Source organism: Strix aluco, chromosome 10, assembly GCF_031877795.1.
Source record: "Strix aluco isolate bStrAlu1 chromosome 10, bStrAlu1.hap1, whole genome shotgun sequence".
Classification (NCBI taxonomy): Eukaryota; Metazoa; Chordata; class Aves; order Strigiformes; family Strigidae; genus Strix; species Strix aluco.
This window is the reverse complement of record NC_133940.1, coordinates 15,358,236-15,374,795: the sequence shown is the minus strand read 5'-3', so window position 1 is coordinate 15,374,795 and position 16,560 is coordinate 15,358,236. Positions and strand designations below refer to the sequence as shown.

The window sequence follows — 16,560 nt, the reverse complement described above, 5'->3', positions numbered from 1 at the left end:
GCTGTCTTTCAGAAACAAGTCTGACAGCTCTAAATTATTACTGAAAGTTGTTTCTTTAAAGATGATGGGGACTAATTAGGTCTATGGCTCTAGCAGTACACTCTGGGTGCCTGTACAACCAGATACCAGAACAGATTTTCAACACGTGTGAAACCAGCATTGTTTTATTGAATTCTGGCAAAACTTTCATTTCACCACTCATGGTCGCTCCTGATAGCAACTTATGGAAACCTAAGGGAAATCCCTCTTTAATATTTTATGTTCCCAGCTTAAAGTCTGACCTCTACTGGCAGTCGGGATGAATTATAAACTGATGCATGTATGGGTAATTGCATTACCTCCTAAACACTGAACTAAAGGCAGTGTCTTGCCTTCAGAAAAATAAACCCCACTGCATTCTCCCTGTCTCCTGACTTGTGAATGGACTGACCTGCGTGAAGCTTTAATATTGCCTTGGTGCACCGTGTTCCCTCTACAGGAAGTGCCACCATAGTATAGGAATCACTGTATGTATTTTCAGTCTGCCAAGAAGTATGCAGTAATGCTGTGATTAACAAGTGAAAAAAAAAACCCAAAACATATCATATCCACACAGAAAAGAAAATTGTTGGTTTCGGTTTTTTTAATCTGATGGCTATTGTCACTTCAATAGAAAAAGATGAGAAGACCTATTGAAAACTTTCTACTGCTGCTCTAACTTAAAAAACCTCCATTCTCTGTAATGAAATATCCAGCCTGAGAGCTTTACTCTTATCGTGAGTATGGGCAGCCCCTTTATACCAGGTTAAAAGTCCAGTATAATTGTTAAAACTGGGTAGGAACAAGAGAGAAATCCCTGCTTGCATCAATAGAGATTTACTACTTGTGTTTTCATGAGAGATCCTGGCTTATATCAAGATAGATTTCAATAGTGACCGATTCTTTCTGTGCACATGAGCAGGTTGGGGAATAGTTCTTGGAATAGAGTCAGCACAACAACTGCTTTCATTATTTGCAGCTGTACAAAACAAATAAGTTTGAGAGAAATCTAGAGAGGTGCCAAATTCAATCGCATTGATGTGTGAGTGAACACAGTGTTTAGTGCTGTGCTGTGACACACATGAAGTCTGTGAATTACTGCTGTTGACTTTTCAGCCTTACACGTCACCTTTGATAAATGAGCTAATCTGTTGATAGCTACTCAAAATAATAAAGTAATCTAGTTAACAGAGTTTTAAAACATTCCTTCCTTAGCATCTGAAAGTTTCTAAGTAACTACTCACTGCATACAAATGATCCTGCATTGAGCAATTCTGATTAGATTAAAAGGAACTGAACATAGGGTTTTGACAAGCTGGAATCATAACTTGATCTGTGGTTTACTGTCTGTAGCTATGAGGAACTGTTGGGCTGACATGCAGTAAAAATACCCAAAAATACACAAACGCATTCCCAGGAATTCACCTGTGGTGACAATTCTGAGTTGACACAGGGACACAGGGAAGCCTGGAAAGGACCCAGTGGAGGAAGATCTAGATGGCCTTCTACTTTCCCATTTTCCTACCCAGTACTCTGGAGAAAGGGGAGAAATCTTGGCTAGATTCACTTCCAGATAAATGCTACATAAAGTCTGATGACTGAGTAGCAGTAAGTCCTCATCTGCTGAGTCCTCTGGGAGGAGGTGAAGGGCAGGCAGAACATGTGCTGTGGTGGACAGCAATGAGAGTGGAGGGTGGACCTTGGGGCCAAAGCCACCAGCCGAAAGGTATGTCAGGCTCTGGCAGGGACGGGTCACCATGGTGGTTCATCCTAGAGACCATTGCGTGCCCTTGTTCCTCCTCTCACTCACAGCCTTGTCTGAAGAATGTGCCCTCTCCTCAGGATGGTCAAGTCAAGGAAGAATGAAAGCTATGTCTGGAGCGCCTATGAAGTAATCCTGTCTGGGAATCATTGGAAACACTTGCATCTGCAACCCTAAAGCTTTTCTCAGGAGACCACGTTGGGGGAGAGGCAAAGACTATTTCATACCTCACATTTTTTAATTTTTTTTCCCCTAAAGTCTTTAGCACATAGCGTGGTGTCTTTTTTGTGTGTCTCGTTCCCACCGGGTCTGCATATTTGTTAATCATGGAGATGTGCCAGGTCTTCTCTTTCCCAGAGGAATTGCCATAATTTGGATCGAGAAATAACATTCCCAGCCTTTTTTCCATCGACATGAGATTACTGCATTTCCTAAATACTTTAAATTGTGCTTGAGTGTATGGCAGATGATTGCAGATGTTGCCACCTCCTTTCCCAGATTTCTGTTTATTTTATGACTGTAGATCTAAGTTCTCAACTTGTCATCCAGTTACAAAGAAAGGACATGTCCCCTCACTACATAACTCAACATAAGCACAGGGTGGTGATATCTCTGTCATTCTTTAGGACTCTACACTCTGCAGAGGGAAAACAATGGCTCTGATTAATGAGCTGCTGCCACCAAAGACCAAACAATTTTGACCTAGAGTTGCTTCCTGTGACCTCTTTCCATAAATCTGCAACTGATACAGCGATCCATATCATGGACAGCCAAGAAAGCACATGGCATTGTATGTTCAGGGAGTTGCCTTTGGGCAGGTGTAGTTGGATTCCAAAGGTTATGTTTTGATTACAGAAAACCAGAGAAAGGTTCCTGTTAATTGACACAGGGTTTTTAAGAGTCAGCATACAAAGCAATAATGTGGCCTTGCTGAAGGGTTTCTGCTGATTACAGAAGGAAGCCAGAGTGACCCTGTGCCACTTCATCAGGAAATGCTGATGCATCTGTGGATGAGAAAAAGCCTTGTAGGAACAAATCCCAAGAGCAGGGCCAATGTCTTATCTTATCTTTAAACACTTGCTCTACTTAGCAGTTGTTTTTACTGTGCTGTTGTTGATGTCTCCTCCCCTTGAGACTAATGATTTAATTTTTCGTTGTTGTCACCAGGAACATTTACACCCAAACTCCTGTCGCTGGCTGAGCTACACAAAACTTCTATTTGTGGCAGGCAGAGAAGGAGAAAGGGTGTGAACTACTCCCCTTTCTCATGAGTCAGCTAAACAAATACTAGCTTCTCTGGCTTGGAAAATCAACAAAAACATGAAGCTTGTTGCTTTGCCAGCAGATACTCTTGGGTTAACACTAGCATTCAGATATCCTGAAAGAATCTTAGCCATCTCTCCTGATGAGTTTGTGACTGCTAATTTAATTTTGGATGAACTTCTTCAGCTTCTGTAGGAACGGAAGCTCTGGCTCTGGCCTACAGGTTGCTAGTTCTGTGCCCACACAGAGCATTTCTGTTGCAGGACCACTCTGGGGGATTCCTGGTTATTTCTAGGTGGAAAACAAAAGGAAGATATGCTTCTTGTAACCATTCCCCTTAAACAAACAAAGAAAACAGAGAATCTTTGAAATTTGCTGAACCAGTTTCCTTAAAAATAATTCTGCTTGAACAGCAGCAGTGTAGGCAAGGGAGACAATTTTGGCAAAAGATAATGATGGGTATTCAAGAGACCCTGGGGCCCACTGTATGTGGGCTCTTTGCTCTTTGATTTTTTCACCTAGATGATGTGTTGGGCTTGCAAGAGCCAGCAAAGACGAGCAAGCTCCTGGGTGCTTTAGCACTCTGGAAGCGGTTTCCAGGTAAACCCTGTGCTCTGCTCGTGCCCGACTCTGAGCTTGGGCGAGGGGGGTGGGCACTTGCACTATTCAGCAGTCCCATGGGTGGGTTTCCCAGCTGGCAGGAAAGAGAGTGGGTTGATCAATGGCCAAGTAACAGTGAGATCCTGGTCCCTGGGCAGCGACATGAAGAAGCAAGCTGCATATGGAGCATGAGCTGTATTTCCTGGTGGATTTGCAGCCCATTTCCCACGCGCTTTCCAGGGACAGGCTTTTCAGGGACATTATATTTTCCCATTACAGTCAAGCCTGCTTCTTGGGTCCATTAATCACCTGCTTTCTTTGTGTTTCACCCTCCAATTGTAAGACTTATCACAGGTCTGTGGTTTGTATTCCTCAGCAAAGGTGGTGGAACTGTCTTATTTTTAGTTTGCCCATTGCTTTTGGGTAAGTTTTCTTGATTTTGCAATTATCTTGGAAGTATCATGTAACTGAGATATCCAGTCTGGGCATGGGGAGAATAGCCTGGCTACCAGCCTCCAGCACATGGAACACTTGTTAAAGTGGCATTCCTACCTCGTGTGAGACTAGGACTGAGACAGGCTCTAAACCCCCACTCATCTCCTCCTCTAAGAAAAGTAGTTCAGCTGGGAATAAACCAGTAACCTACAGGGGTTTGGCCTGCATCAGTACCTGATGAGGAAGTCACAGCCCCCCCACATTAAGCGCTGTAGAGATGCATAGGAAAAGATGAAAGGTTTAAATCTTTACAGACAAGTTAAATTATTATCCTTGATATACACATGGAGAATTGAGTCTTAAGAGAGCAAATAACCTGGTCAAAACCAACTCCTTGAGCAAATCAGAAGAGAAATGAAGTGGGAGGGTGGCAATCAAACCCCATTAGGTCTAGAGGGTAAGTTACTCTCAAACAACCTTTTCTGACCTACACATTCCCCATCTGCAGCCCATCACGGGGGCCTTTGGTCTCTGTACTGACTTGGTACCTGTCAGGTGGCTTGACAGAACTCACCAGCCAGCAGAAAAGAAGAAAATTGAGAGGTTTATTCCTGACTTACAGCCAAGATCTTTACCACAAGAGCATCCCTTCTTCTTTGCTGGAAAAGTCAATGCTAACATTAATACTTCATTTAGAAAATTTTGATTTTGAATAGAGCATAAGACATTTTATTATGTCAGTGCATGAGGCTAGCAGAATCAAAAATTGTATGTCCTTCTCCCACCCAAATTCATAACAAAAAGGGAGGGTGGTGGGTTTTTTGAGTTATTTGCTACTGTCTTTTTAAGCCTTTAAAGTAACAGAAAATTACTCGATTATAACAAGTGAAAGCTGATTCCAGGAGCTAAAGACAGTAAACACATCAAATATTGCAAGGCTTGTGATACAATAATGCTGGCAGTACTGTCATGTCTTCTCTTTTCATAGGGGGTAACCTTGAAATAAATCCTAAAATGATTACAAGCCATTGGTTTAAACACACACAGCTTTTCAATGAATCCTTGAGCTTTCTAATTCCTGTGAAAATAGGATTTCCTTGGGGATATAGTCATGAAAATACCCTTTAAAAAGGGTACCTGTTCATTTTTCAGATATGCTCACACTGTGTGCTTGTAATGAGGTACCCTGGCATCTCAGATAAAAGTGTGTTGTCTCTCTCCTTCGTGTCATTTACTGCTGCAGACACAAAGTCATTTGGAGAGACAGCTTCACCAGTTTTCCGTGGCAGGCAGCATAGGTAACGGCTCTTCATCTGCACGATCCATACTACTGGTGATCACCTTATTACTGATGACCAGGGCCATGCATGCTGCTCGTACAGCCCCCATTGTTTCCAGAGTGTTTCCAGAGCACAGATTATGCTCCCGATCTAGGCTCTGACTCAGAAATGCTTTAAGGTAAGCATGGCTTACAAAAGTATCCCCAATCTATTGCCAGCAATGAACAAAACAGTTTTAAAATGTTGTGTATATGCCTCTCCTCTTCCTCCACTAAAATCAGCCCTAAAACTCTTGACTTCCAGAGTTTTCTAATGGGACCTGATGTGTCCTAGGGCCCAGATCTATGCACAAGAGTGACTTTACACACATGAATAATCCCTGGAGTTCAACCATGTGCAAAAAGCTATTTGTGTGCCCAGGTCCTTGTGGAATCCTGGCCTTAGTCTAACCTGCTTCATTTAGCTGTCAACACAGTATTCTCTGGTTTGCCTAGCAATTATTTCTTTGTCATCTGATGCAGAGGTTAGGTGCTCTTTGATACTGTTTGTTCAGATTTCCCCTCCTCTGTCACTGCAGTGCCCAAAAGGGATATGTGGATCTCTTAATCGGATATCATATTGACAGTAGCTGTCACTATGTACGATACTTAGATACGTTCAGTCTTACAAGCATTTGTGAGTGCTCTTTTGCGGATAGCTACTGGGTAGTTACAGTGCCTAGAGAATGCTTGAAGGAAGGCTGTTACAATAAGAAACAGTGATTAAAAATAGTTTTTATCCATGCTCACTGATGGTCCTAGCACAAACAATCAGGCATTCTCTTAGCATGGGAGGGAACTCCCTCAGCCAAGTGAGATGGAATTAGAAATCATCTGACAGAGAGGTGAGGGAGGTCACACATTACCCTCTGCCTGGGGATCCTCCCATGTTTAATGTTGGCTGTACTGCATAATCAGATTATCCCAGGAAAAACAGTTTTTAAGATACTTTTCTTCCCTGGATAATGTCTCAGTCATCCTTTCATATTTCACTCTGTGTGAAATTGTTGTGCTGTGTTTGGGGTTTTCACCATCAAGAGCAGAATGTTAAAGTCTAAACTGAAGGTAAGAATGAACCCTCAGAATTAGAAATGGTGCAGTGAGGATCTGGACAGAAGGTCTGTCCTGACTCAGAGCTCTTTCTAGGGGCTATCTTTAGCCTGGTGATGCTACGCTCTTGAGTCTTGCTGTAGTCAACTTGCATTGTCAACAAGTAATTGAGGGCAGGAACCTAACATCAGATGCAACGCGTCACTTCCCAGGAGGAGCCCGTCTTTCTCCCTTGGTTTACAGGAGGGATGTTGTGCTAAGACCTATTTGTAGCTCTGCACAAGGCAACAGGCTCTCTGCTAATTCTGGGGTATTATCACTCTAGCATCTTATCATAAACCATGCCAGAGGATCTAAGGAAGGATGCTGCACCAGGTTCCTCACCCCAACCAGGCAGCAGTGTTAGCTTCACAAAGAAAACACCAGGCACAGCCATGGTACTGATGCTGTTCCCTAGGCCTTTATACATCGTTCTGCAGAACAGAGCCTGCCAAGCTGTTTGTTCCTCTGCAGAGCTTTGCTATGGTAATGACATGGTTGGCGCGAGTACTTGTTTTTAATTTTATGAACCTTGCAGCCCTAGAGCAGGACCAAAATTATTTAGCAGAGGAGAATGTTATTTTAGGCCTGGACATTGTAATTTGAGCTGTGCAATCAGAGCACATTAGCTTCAGCAGGACTTGGTCCAGCAGCATGGGTCTCCCACCCCACCCTGGGCAGGTTGTAGGTCCTGGTTTTATAACGTACCACAGAGTACTACCTCAGAGAGATGTTCTTCAAGTCTGAGAGTTTTTATATAAAGTGCAGAGTAGCTGTGAAAAACTTTTTTTGATAAGTTCGAGACATTTATTGATTAAAGCCATAAAACCAAAACGAAATACATTAAAATGGTGAACATTCACATTCATTCTAAGAAGAAGGAAAAGTACAGCAACTAAGCTACATGGCATATTTAAACAATGCTTTTCTGTGGGATGCTAACATTGGGTTAACTTTGCCCTTCCCAGAACTAGATCACACCTGCCTGTGTTTCACAACTCCTGCAGTCAAAAGCTTACCAGCAAGTAATGCACACCATGTTCCAGAAGACTCAGTCTTTGTATAAGCTAAACAGTATTTACCTCTGTACCTCCATCCCAGTTTCCCTGGCACCACTGACTAGTGTACATGGGAATCCAAAGCTAAACAAATGCTAGGGTGCAAGATTGTGGGAAACAAGGGTATGCACTGCCAAGCATGATGCAGCCTACGTGCCTGCTTCTCTCTGCAGGAAGCTGCCTGCTGCATCCTAACACGTTCTTAAAGCAATCAGTCTCCTCAAATATATAAAATACGAAAGTGGAGTAGATCCCTTTCTTCTCACCTGACATGCCCCAGGGCTGTCCCCAGCTTTGCCTCCAAAAAAGCAACCATGGGAGGTTAAAAATTTTGTGAGGCATCATCCTGCCAGTTTTGGCATTTAGGCATCCTGATGTATCACAGCCTAACCTTTTCCCCCACTACTCTCTCAGTTTTGCCCTCAAACTTTCTTTTTCAGGTCCACTCAGCTTCGGCTCTGGTGTGCCAGAAAGGGCACACGCTGTGTTTATATAAACCCTCTGTCACCTGGCAGCAGCGATCAAATGTGTGTGTGGCAGAAGAATTTTTCCTCCTGTCCTCCATGGGGTGGAAAAGCACTGAAATTACACTTCGCTTATTCTTTTCTTCAGCTACTAAAGCCAAAATAAACTTTGGGAAAAAGTAGCTCAGAAGTATAAACAGAATAATTGAAAAACACTTCTCTTTTCTTTTAGCAAAAACAGCCTCAAATATCATAAAAGCCCAAGGACTGCATTGCTGTCTGATCACAATAGCAGCTCAGCTCTAACACCAGCTGCCTGGCACTGCACTCCAGACCCCTCTGACAGTGTCACTCTTGCTCATGAGAAGTAAAATTCAGGCCTGTTTAAAAAGCCAGCTCGAGACATCAGCTAAACCCCCCTAAGCCCTAAGAACAACTTGAAGTCACAAGAGGAAAGAAATAAAGGATTATTTCAAACCCCAGGATTTTCAAAGTCGAAGCAGCACCTGGCTGAAGTCACAGCATACACAGCCCAGCGCAGATCATGGCAGTAGCTGTGTCCTCGGAGAGCTACACAGGACCCAAACAATCCCCAGCTAGGAAATTAAATGACACTTGACAAACATATTCAAAGCTGTTGGCCATTTTTTGGATTGTTTTTGCAAAGCTCAGCACATGGTCTTAAGAGACTGAAATACCTCAGCAGCATGAAATAACACATGCCAAAGCTCAGCCCATGCTCAGTGTGAACTGGTTGTTTCTAGAAACCAGAGGGGACTCAGAGTCAGGTGCAAGGGCATGCTAGCCTGATAGTGTCTCCTCCTGCAGAGTTTGGGACCTTTTCTCTTGATTCTTTGCTAAACATGATGCTGCACCCTGCACATGTCATCCTGAATGTGTTTAGGAATAATGGTACTTCTCAGAAGAAACAGGGGGACTGCAGTGCTGGAACCCACTGGCTCTTTTGCTTCCACAGCACTACACATAATAGCAGTTTTTAGGTAGGGCCATGCTAAATAATGTCACACGGATGCATTGGAGGGAGTTTGTGTTGGCCAGAATCCAACTTTTTATTCTGCAACGGACTTTGGAGATAAAGCTATAGTGTCATCAGCAATGCAAAACTCGGGGGTGGTATGGAGCGGGGGAGATACCTCTGATGCTGAAGCAATGGCCAGGACTAGTTTAAAGTCTACAAGAAAGGTCAGTATGCCTTGGAAGGGACTCCAGAAACATGCTGTCTGGGCAGGATCCCCTTTGGGAAGGATTCTCTGGTGCTGTGAGATTAGATGGTCTCTGCTGAGTTACTGATGGGAGTTTGAATGGCTCATGGAAGAAGCCAGGCTCTGCAAAGCAGGAGTGATTCACTCTCCACACTGAGAGAATATGTCAGGCTAAGAGCATTTTACGCAAATCCAGCAAAAAAGAGATGAGAGTTGGGAGGTGGGAGGCAAGAAAATCACTGTTTCATCCAGTTGAAAAGTTAAACCCTAATGTTTCTCTTTTTGCTAGATATGTTATCTCCACTATTCTGCTAAGAATAATGCCTCTGTTATAAGCCCAGCTAAAGATTTCTGGCTTATCAAGTTCAAGCCAAAGAAGAAGATAGAGATTTGAAGAGTGGGAGGGGAAAGAAAACATACGGCTTTAATGTCAGAGCTTTGGAAACTGAGATACTTATCTAAGTCTGTTTTCTTCTTTCCTTGATTATGTTACTTTGAATTTGGACAAGGAAACCAGCCTGGCCAACCTCACTTCTGTTTCTTCTCAGTTTCACTTTCTGAAAACTCTGTTGTTGTAGATGTACACTCAGATACGCGTCTCACTGAGGACAGTTTCACATTTAGAAGATACTTGCTGAACCAGGAGATGATGATGAGAGAGACATTTATCACTACTGTCATTAAAGATCATTGTTATCAGAGACCTGACAAACCTTGTCACACTAGCACTGATGATGGTGTCCCAGACACCACTGCAAATTTGCCTTGAAGCATTACACCAGTACACAGCCATGATGCCCACAAAGCAAGTCGCTCTCTGTTTACTTCAAATGCAGTATTTGTGAATGGTGCTTTGGAAAACAGCAGGTTTTTGATTTGCTTTTAATGTAGCAGATGCTTCACAGTTGTGATTCAAAGAGTTGCTCCCCAGAATTATTGTTTCTCTTCTCCCATTGATTAAAATGTAACATATGAGCTCACACATCAAATTATTTCACAAAGACCTGACTCCTTCCATTTTTATGTGTGTAAAATCCTTTTTAAACAAATCAGTTCTCCTAAATCTGCAATAATTCAGTAATAAAGCTAGCTCTAAATAAAAGGAGACAAAGACTATGAGCAGAAATGCAGGTGCTCAGTGTTAGAAGAGATGAATAAAGGAAACTAAAAACAAACTAAGGGGATCTCACAACTAACTCCACGCTCAACTGAATTGCATTGGTATAAATGCAAGCACTGTGTGGGCCCCCAAATTAGGAACTATTTACAAAACAAAAAGCTTGCCTCTACTGTATTGTGCCTGTTCTAACCACACTGAATAGCCTGCCTAATGATGATTTCTTCTTTATTTGGGTCAGGTCTTGCTGAGGAAGAATTTCTGGAGAAACCAACACTAAGCATTGCCAAAGACGACATTGTCATCTTACCAGGAGACACCCTAAAAATAAAATGCAGGTAAGGATTGCTCTGGCAATGCTGGATTTCCTTGGTTGTATTGATTACCTTGGCACAGCACAGCTTCTGGGTAGGATAGAGCAAAGACTGCTGCACAGCCAGCTGGGAAGCAGTGCTGTTTACTCTCACATGCATTTCTGTGTGGAGGAGAATTTGACAGGCTGTAATAATGCAGGGAGGAAAGGCTCAGGTCAGCATTCAGCTTGGCCAGATTCTTTATGTTGTAAAGGGGCCCAAGCAAAATCCTGAGTCAGCACATGGGAAAACTTATGGGAGGGGGATGTACCATGCTTAAGGACATGACTGGATAATCCTCATCTGAAAATAGGTTCAGATTCAGCTCCTCTGCAGCTAAAATCACTCTTTCACTCCCTGTCCATAAGTAAATGACAAACAAGATCACCAGGGCATGTCATTAGCTCTTTACATATATATGGATGAGCTTAAACTTCCTAAGCTCAAATACCATCTAGCCTATAAGGTGACAGTTAGTAAACAGAAGTTAGTATGTGTAACTTCCAAGACCTGACCTGTTTAAACATATCATATTCTTTAAATCAAAGATAACCAGGACTCATAAAAAGCCAGACTACCGATTGTAAATTACGGCAGCTCTCCAGTTCTTGTCACAATGTGTAAAAATTCACCATGCAAGAAACAAGCAAAATTTTGGTAATGTGTTTACAGGGAGATGATCCTCTGGAAATGGGGGATATAGCATTGGTCACAGCTGACTGGCACACAACTAAGTAGCAAATAGGAAGAGTCAGAGCACTTTCTGCTGTGTCAGAACATATATTAGCTTGCTCTGTCACACAAAAGGCCTCAGACTGAGATGTACGTAGGTGTCACTTGTTCTGAGTGTGATTCATACGCCAAGCTACTGTGAAAGGTTGTTTTTTAATTTCTTCTGAGAGCGTTGTAGGAGAGAAGGCTTAAGGTAATACAGACTATCACAGTTTCTCACACACACACATTATTTTTACACCTTCTTGCAAAGTCCTCTTGACTGTAGCCACTACATGGATGGTTTCTGGCAACAGAAGTTACTAGAAACAGTAAGAAGAAGCAGTGGGAAGGTGAATCTAAGCTGTAGTTTACGCTGACACATATGTCCCTTCTGATTTTTGCCCTAGTCTATTTAATTCATTGTTATAGTGAAAAGTAAATTGACTCATACTTCTGCTGACACATATGTCCCTTCTGATTTTTGCCCTAGTCTATTTAATTCATTGTTATAGTGAAAAGTAAATTGACTCATACTGTGTAAATTTGTGATGTCTTCTGGAGTGTAAGTCAGTTTTTTTCCAAATACCTCCAGCTAGCCATGTGGCTTATGAGGTCAAAACAACCTTAGAGTGGTATTTTTAGCTTGGCAAGCAGCAAGTATGATGGCAATAAAGTTTAAACAGTCCTTTAAAATCTAGATGTAGTGCTTCATAAAACACGCTATGTGGCCATGAGTTCGGTGTAGTGCTCCAGGCCAATTAAATCAATACTTTTTAGCAGTTCTCCATCCACTGCCTTTTTAAACTATAGGAACATCCTATTTTTCTCTTGTCACCAGATGAATAAATAGAGGATTATTAGCACTTCAGTCCCAAATTGCTTTATGGATGCAAAGCAATAAATCCACACAACAGATCTGAGAAACAGAAAAGTATGGTAGCATGCTGCTGTGCTAGCATGGGAACAGAGGCCCGGAGCACTTCAGTTTCTTGCCTCAGGTCACACAGGAGCTGGGAATCGAAGATAGAAGTGTGATTTCTGCACTTTGAGTGCGAGAATTCCTGTATCAGGTCCTCTGTGGATGTCTGCCATCCTGCCTCCTCTGACACACTAGTGTCTGCACACTCACAGATTAGCTCCAGACTGGCCCAAAGAGAGCTCTGAAGTCCTTCGTACTTTCCGGGGGCATTAGGGCTGTGTGGAGCACAGCACAAGACAGCAGACTGAGCAGATAGCTGCTGAAGACTGTGGTAACTGTGTGAACATCCCTTCTCCCTTAAACTCCATTCATTTGAGGTTCTTCTCCAGGATTTCCTGATTTTTGGCAGCCTGGCCAAAGCTACTGCTGCAACTCCCCTCTGCCAGGTGTGAAAATCCCAAAACAATAGCCAAAGTCTTCATCTTCCACCAGGATAAAATATGCAGGAGGAAGAAGTGGGCACATGTAAGGAAGTGCAAGCGTGTGAAATCCCTGACCTGCTCTGCAGAGCCACTGTTGCAGACTTCCAGCCCTGATGGACACCAGAGGTGATGGTAGAGGGGCAGGGACATGGTGACATGCTGGGAATTGAGTGCCTAAATCTGATGTGGCATTGTTCCACATTCTGGGCCAGGAGCCCCATTCCTTGACAGAAGTGGTCATTTAATGACGTTAGTAAAGTAGGGAAAGAGCACTGGGTAGGGACCTCTGCGTCAAAAAATAAGTCAGCACCCTGAAGGACAGGAAGCTGGTATGACGGATGAGGTGGGGTGGTCTAAGTCACCAGTGCTTCCAAAAATGGGGGTGAGGCTGTTCAGCAGAGAGGATATTCACACTTTTCCCAATGCTCTCATTCAGCTACATGCTGGGAATAACCTCAAGAGTTCAGCCCCATGTCCGCATCATCTTCAGGAAGGCAACAAAAGGACGGGCAGAAACGGGGGCCAAGAGGATGTTTGTTTAAGTGTCACTGAATTTGCTGGCAAACGCATTCCCTTATTGCATCTACTGCACCACTACAAAGCCACTGGCACAGAAAGAGTAGTTAGAGTTATTAGCTAACTGGAAACTTCACACAGCTTGCCTGTTGGATACATTCAGTATTAGCATCTCTATACTGAGTCGATGTGTCTAGACCGGATTTCTCCCTGGCGACACTCAGTTGGGGAAATCCAGAGGTTCTTACTCCTTCCTCAGCTCAGCAAAAGTCATTGGGTCAACAGGGATTCACTGAGTGAGAAGGGTTGAGTTTTGAAGAGTGGCTTCTCTCTGCAATCACAGACAGAACTGCCTCTCTCTAACACTAACTTTTTCCCCAGAAAAATCCATAGACGATTACCCTCATATCCCACCAGTTTCCACACTGACCATCAAAAAACAGTCTGCTACAAAAAGACCATAATCTTCATCTCACAAGCATGTATAGTATGTACTAGTACATCACCAGAGCCCTCAAAGTGCAGCCCAAGCAGAAGAGAGCTCCAAGAGCTCCTGCTGCCATGGTGTGGCCTGATGTTTCTAGCACAATAGGACTAGCACAGCCAGTGCCTGTTACTGAGCTAACTTAGATCAGTTGAAAGCTCCCTCTGAGTCCTGCAACAGGTTATAAAAAGGCCTTGCTTTTTGTTGGTGAACTACGTAAAATTGCATTTGACATTAGCTGTGATCATAGATAAGACAACGAATGGACCAGGTGGGTGAAATGGTGTATCATCTGCTCTGCTGGCTTTATGTTCTGACTGCCGTGACAAGGCAAATTGAAAAAAATGTGTCTTGAGCAGATATTCTAAGATTTTTAATCTGATTAGTTCCAGACCCTTCACAAAAATCAACATTGAGTCACTGCTGATTAAGCAAGAAAGGTGATGTGAAGTTACATAAATGTTCTCTTCTCTCCATGCAGCCTTAGTATAAGAAAACATAAGTTAATTTAGCTGTTAAAATATGCAAGGTCCTCAGGTGGGAAGAAACATATAATTTTATCTGGTACTTTCTAATGTTTGAAGTGGCTAAAATACAGTATTATAAAAACAAACTCATGTTCAGGAAGTCTGTGAAAATAAAAATTAAACTTTCCTCCAGAAGCTAGCTTGCTACAGCTCCCACAGACTGTTTCAGGAATCTCCCCTGCTCTGGGGAAGCGTGTGGGGTGATCCACCTTAATTCCTTATGGGTGGAAACATAATCACCCAGCAAGCTTTATTCTTCATTTCCAAATAATAGAGTAGGAACACTGGGAACATCAATAACAGTTGCCAGAGGCAAGCCCAAATTTTGTCTGAAGTCATGACTCTATCTTACTTTTGGTGTGTTGTGTTGACAGGGGAGCAACTTCTGTAAGCTGGCTTTTGAGGGCGGACCAGAAGGAAGATCCCCGGGTGTTCATAAGTAATTGTCGCAATACCACAAGGCAAAGCTGCAGCATGCTTGTCATCAGGAAAGTCATAGCTAATGACACCGGTTACTTCACCTGCATTCATGATGACTCCCCATCTAATGAGGATCTCATGGCCAAGATTTATGTGTTTGTTAAAGGTAAGAATTTCACTTCTGTTATTATGGCTTTCTGGTAATATAAGTTGTTTTCAGCTGTGGGATCTGTCCTAGGTAGAACAAGCAACCCAATTCAGATGCTTTCACACATCCCACCTCCCCACTGGCCCAAGCGATGGAGCAAGCACCAGCTCTGACATTTTGAAAAAGCTGGATATATTTGGATTTTCATGCCAGCTGAATTCACAGGGACAGAGATGTGAGAACCAGAAATTACCTATCTTGTTCAATTCCAGGACTTGAAAACTAGATTGTCCCATCTAGTTTTGTGTTCCAAATAACATATACACTGATTTCTTTAAACCTCTTTTCTTTTCCTTTTAAGACTAAATTCTTTTATCCTAAAGGGTTTTGCTATGACAGTGTTTTTCCTAAGATTCATCCTGAATACCCAAGTCCTCTCTCTTTCCCTTCCTCCCCAGACATGAAACTCCCTGACAGCATTCTTTGCAATTCCTCTCTCTCCTACACATTTGTATACTGCTTTGTCCTTCACATCTGTGAGACATCCAAAGCTGGATGACTGCATTATACAGATTTTATTGTAAAAAATGGCCCATTGCTCATTTTTGTCCTCTTAGAACTGCTTCTCCCCCATGTGTCGGAATCATTGAGTTCAGATCCAATAATAAATAGAAGCAGAAACTTCAGAAGAGCATGGTCCTCCGTGATTAAGTGAATATGACATACTGAACAACCAATTTTTGTTAGAAGAACATTCCCCAAAAATGCTGAATTTTTTTCAAATCTACTTGACAAACGCATTACTAAACCACTGAATCATTTTGGATCTTCCAAGCTGAGATTATGAGTAGTCAGATAAAAGAGCTGACTTTTAGTGCCTTGAATAGGGGATGACATGAACTCCATTGGTGCTGAATTGTCTTATTATTCAGTTCCCCACAAGTACTCATGAAAATGGATTAATTTAATTTTTCTAATAAATGCTAAAATGTGATTCTTTGAATCCTCTTACTAAAACAAATGCTAGAGAGGCAATGAGTTTGATATTATTTGAATAGTTCAGCAAACTTATACTTGCAGAAATCCTATGTGTTTGCTGGACAGCTCTGATAGTCTCATGGTATTGCTAATGATGGTGAAACCATCATGAGGTGTTACTTCCATCCGAAAGGGCACTGTGATATACCCACACAGCTAAATTCAACTTTTGCCCTAGTAGGTGAACACACCTGTTTGATTCATGTGGATGACATTTTCCTGTCTCTTTATGTCTGTTGAAAATAGTCCCTTTCTATCCTTATCCTGCTTTCCCAGCAAGTCTTCCTTTTATTGGAAAGTAGTTTTCTGGTGTTACTTGTTAGTTCCTGAAGTAATTTTTTCCTCCCTTTCTATTTCCTTTTTTAAAATTTTTTCCCTGTTACTCTAAGCCCTGGTTGCTTTATCCACCCTAGTTCTTGTGCTGAGCTGTTTCCTTTTCTCATTACACACTGGTCAGATGCCACTCATCTAATATTGTTAACCCAGCCCAATGCCTACACTTCAGGAAATAGTGCATTGAAAACTCAATTCTCTATCCTGATTCAGTGCCCTGGCTGGGTACCCAGGCCTTCATTACTCTATGGTGGGAGCACGTGCAGGAAATGTTATGGA

General features: G+C 42.5%; 1 protein-coding gene across 1 annotated transcript in view; it reads left to right on the top strand.

Annotated features, from left to right (window-relative positions):
• Positions 1-16,560, top strand: part of LOC141927937 (vascular endothelial growth factor receptor kdr-like) — a 142,123-nt gene that overhangs the window by 28,452 nt on the left and 97,111 nt on the right. Inside the window, exons 2-3 of the mRNA XM_074835385.1 lie at positions 10,589-10,685; positions 14,717-14,928. Of these exons, the coding sequence (XP_074691486.1) occupies positions 10,589-10,685; positions 14,717-14,928 (309 nt within the window). The remainder of the gene's footprint in view (positions 1-10,588; positions 10,686-14,716; positions 14,929-16,560) is intronic.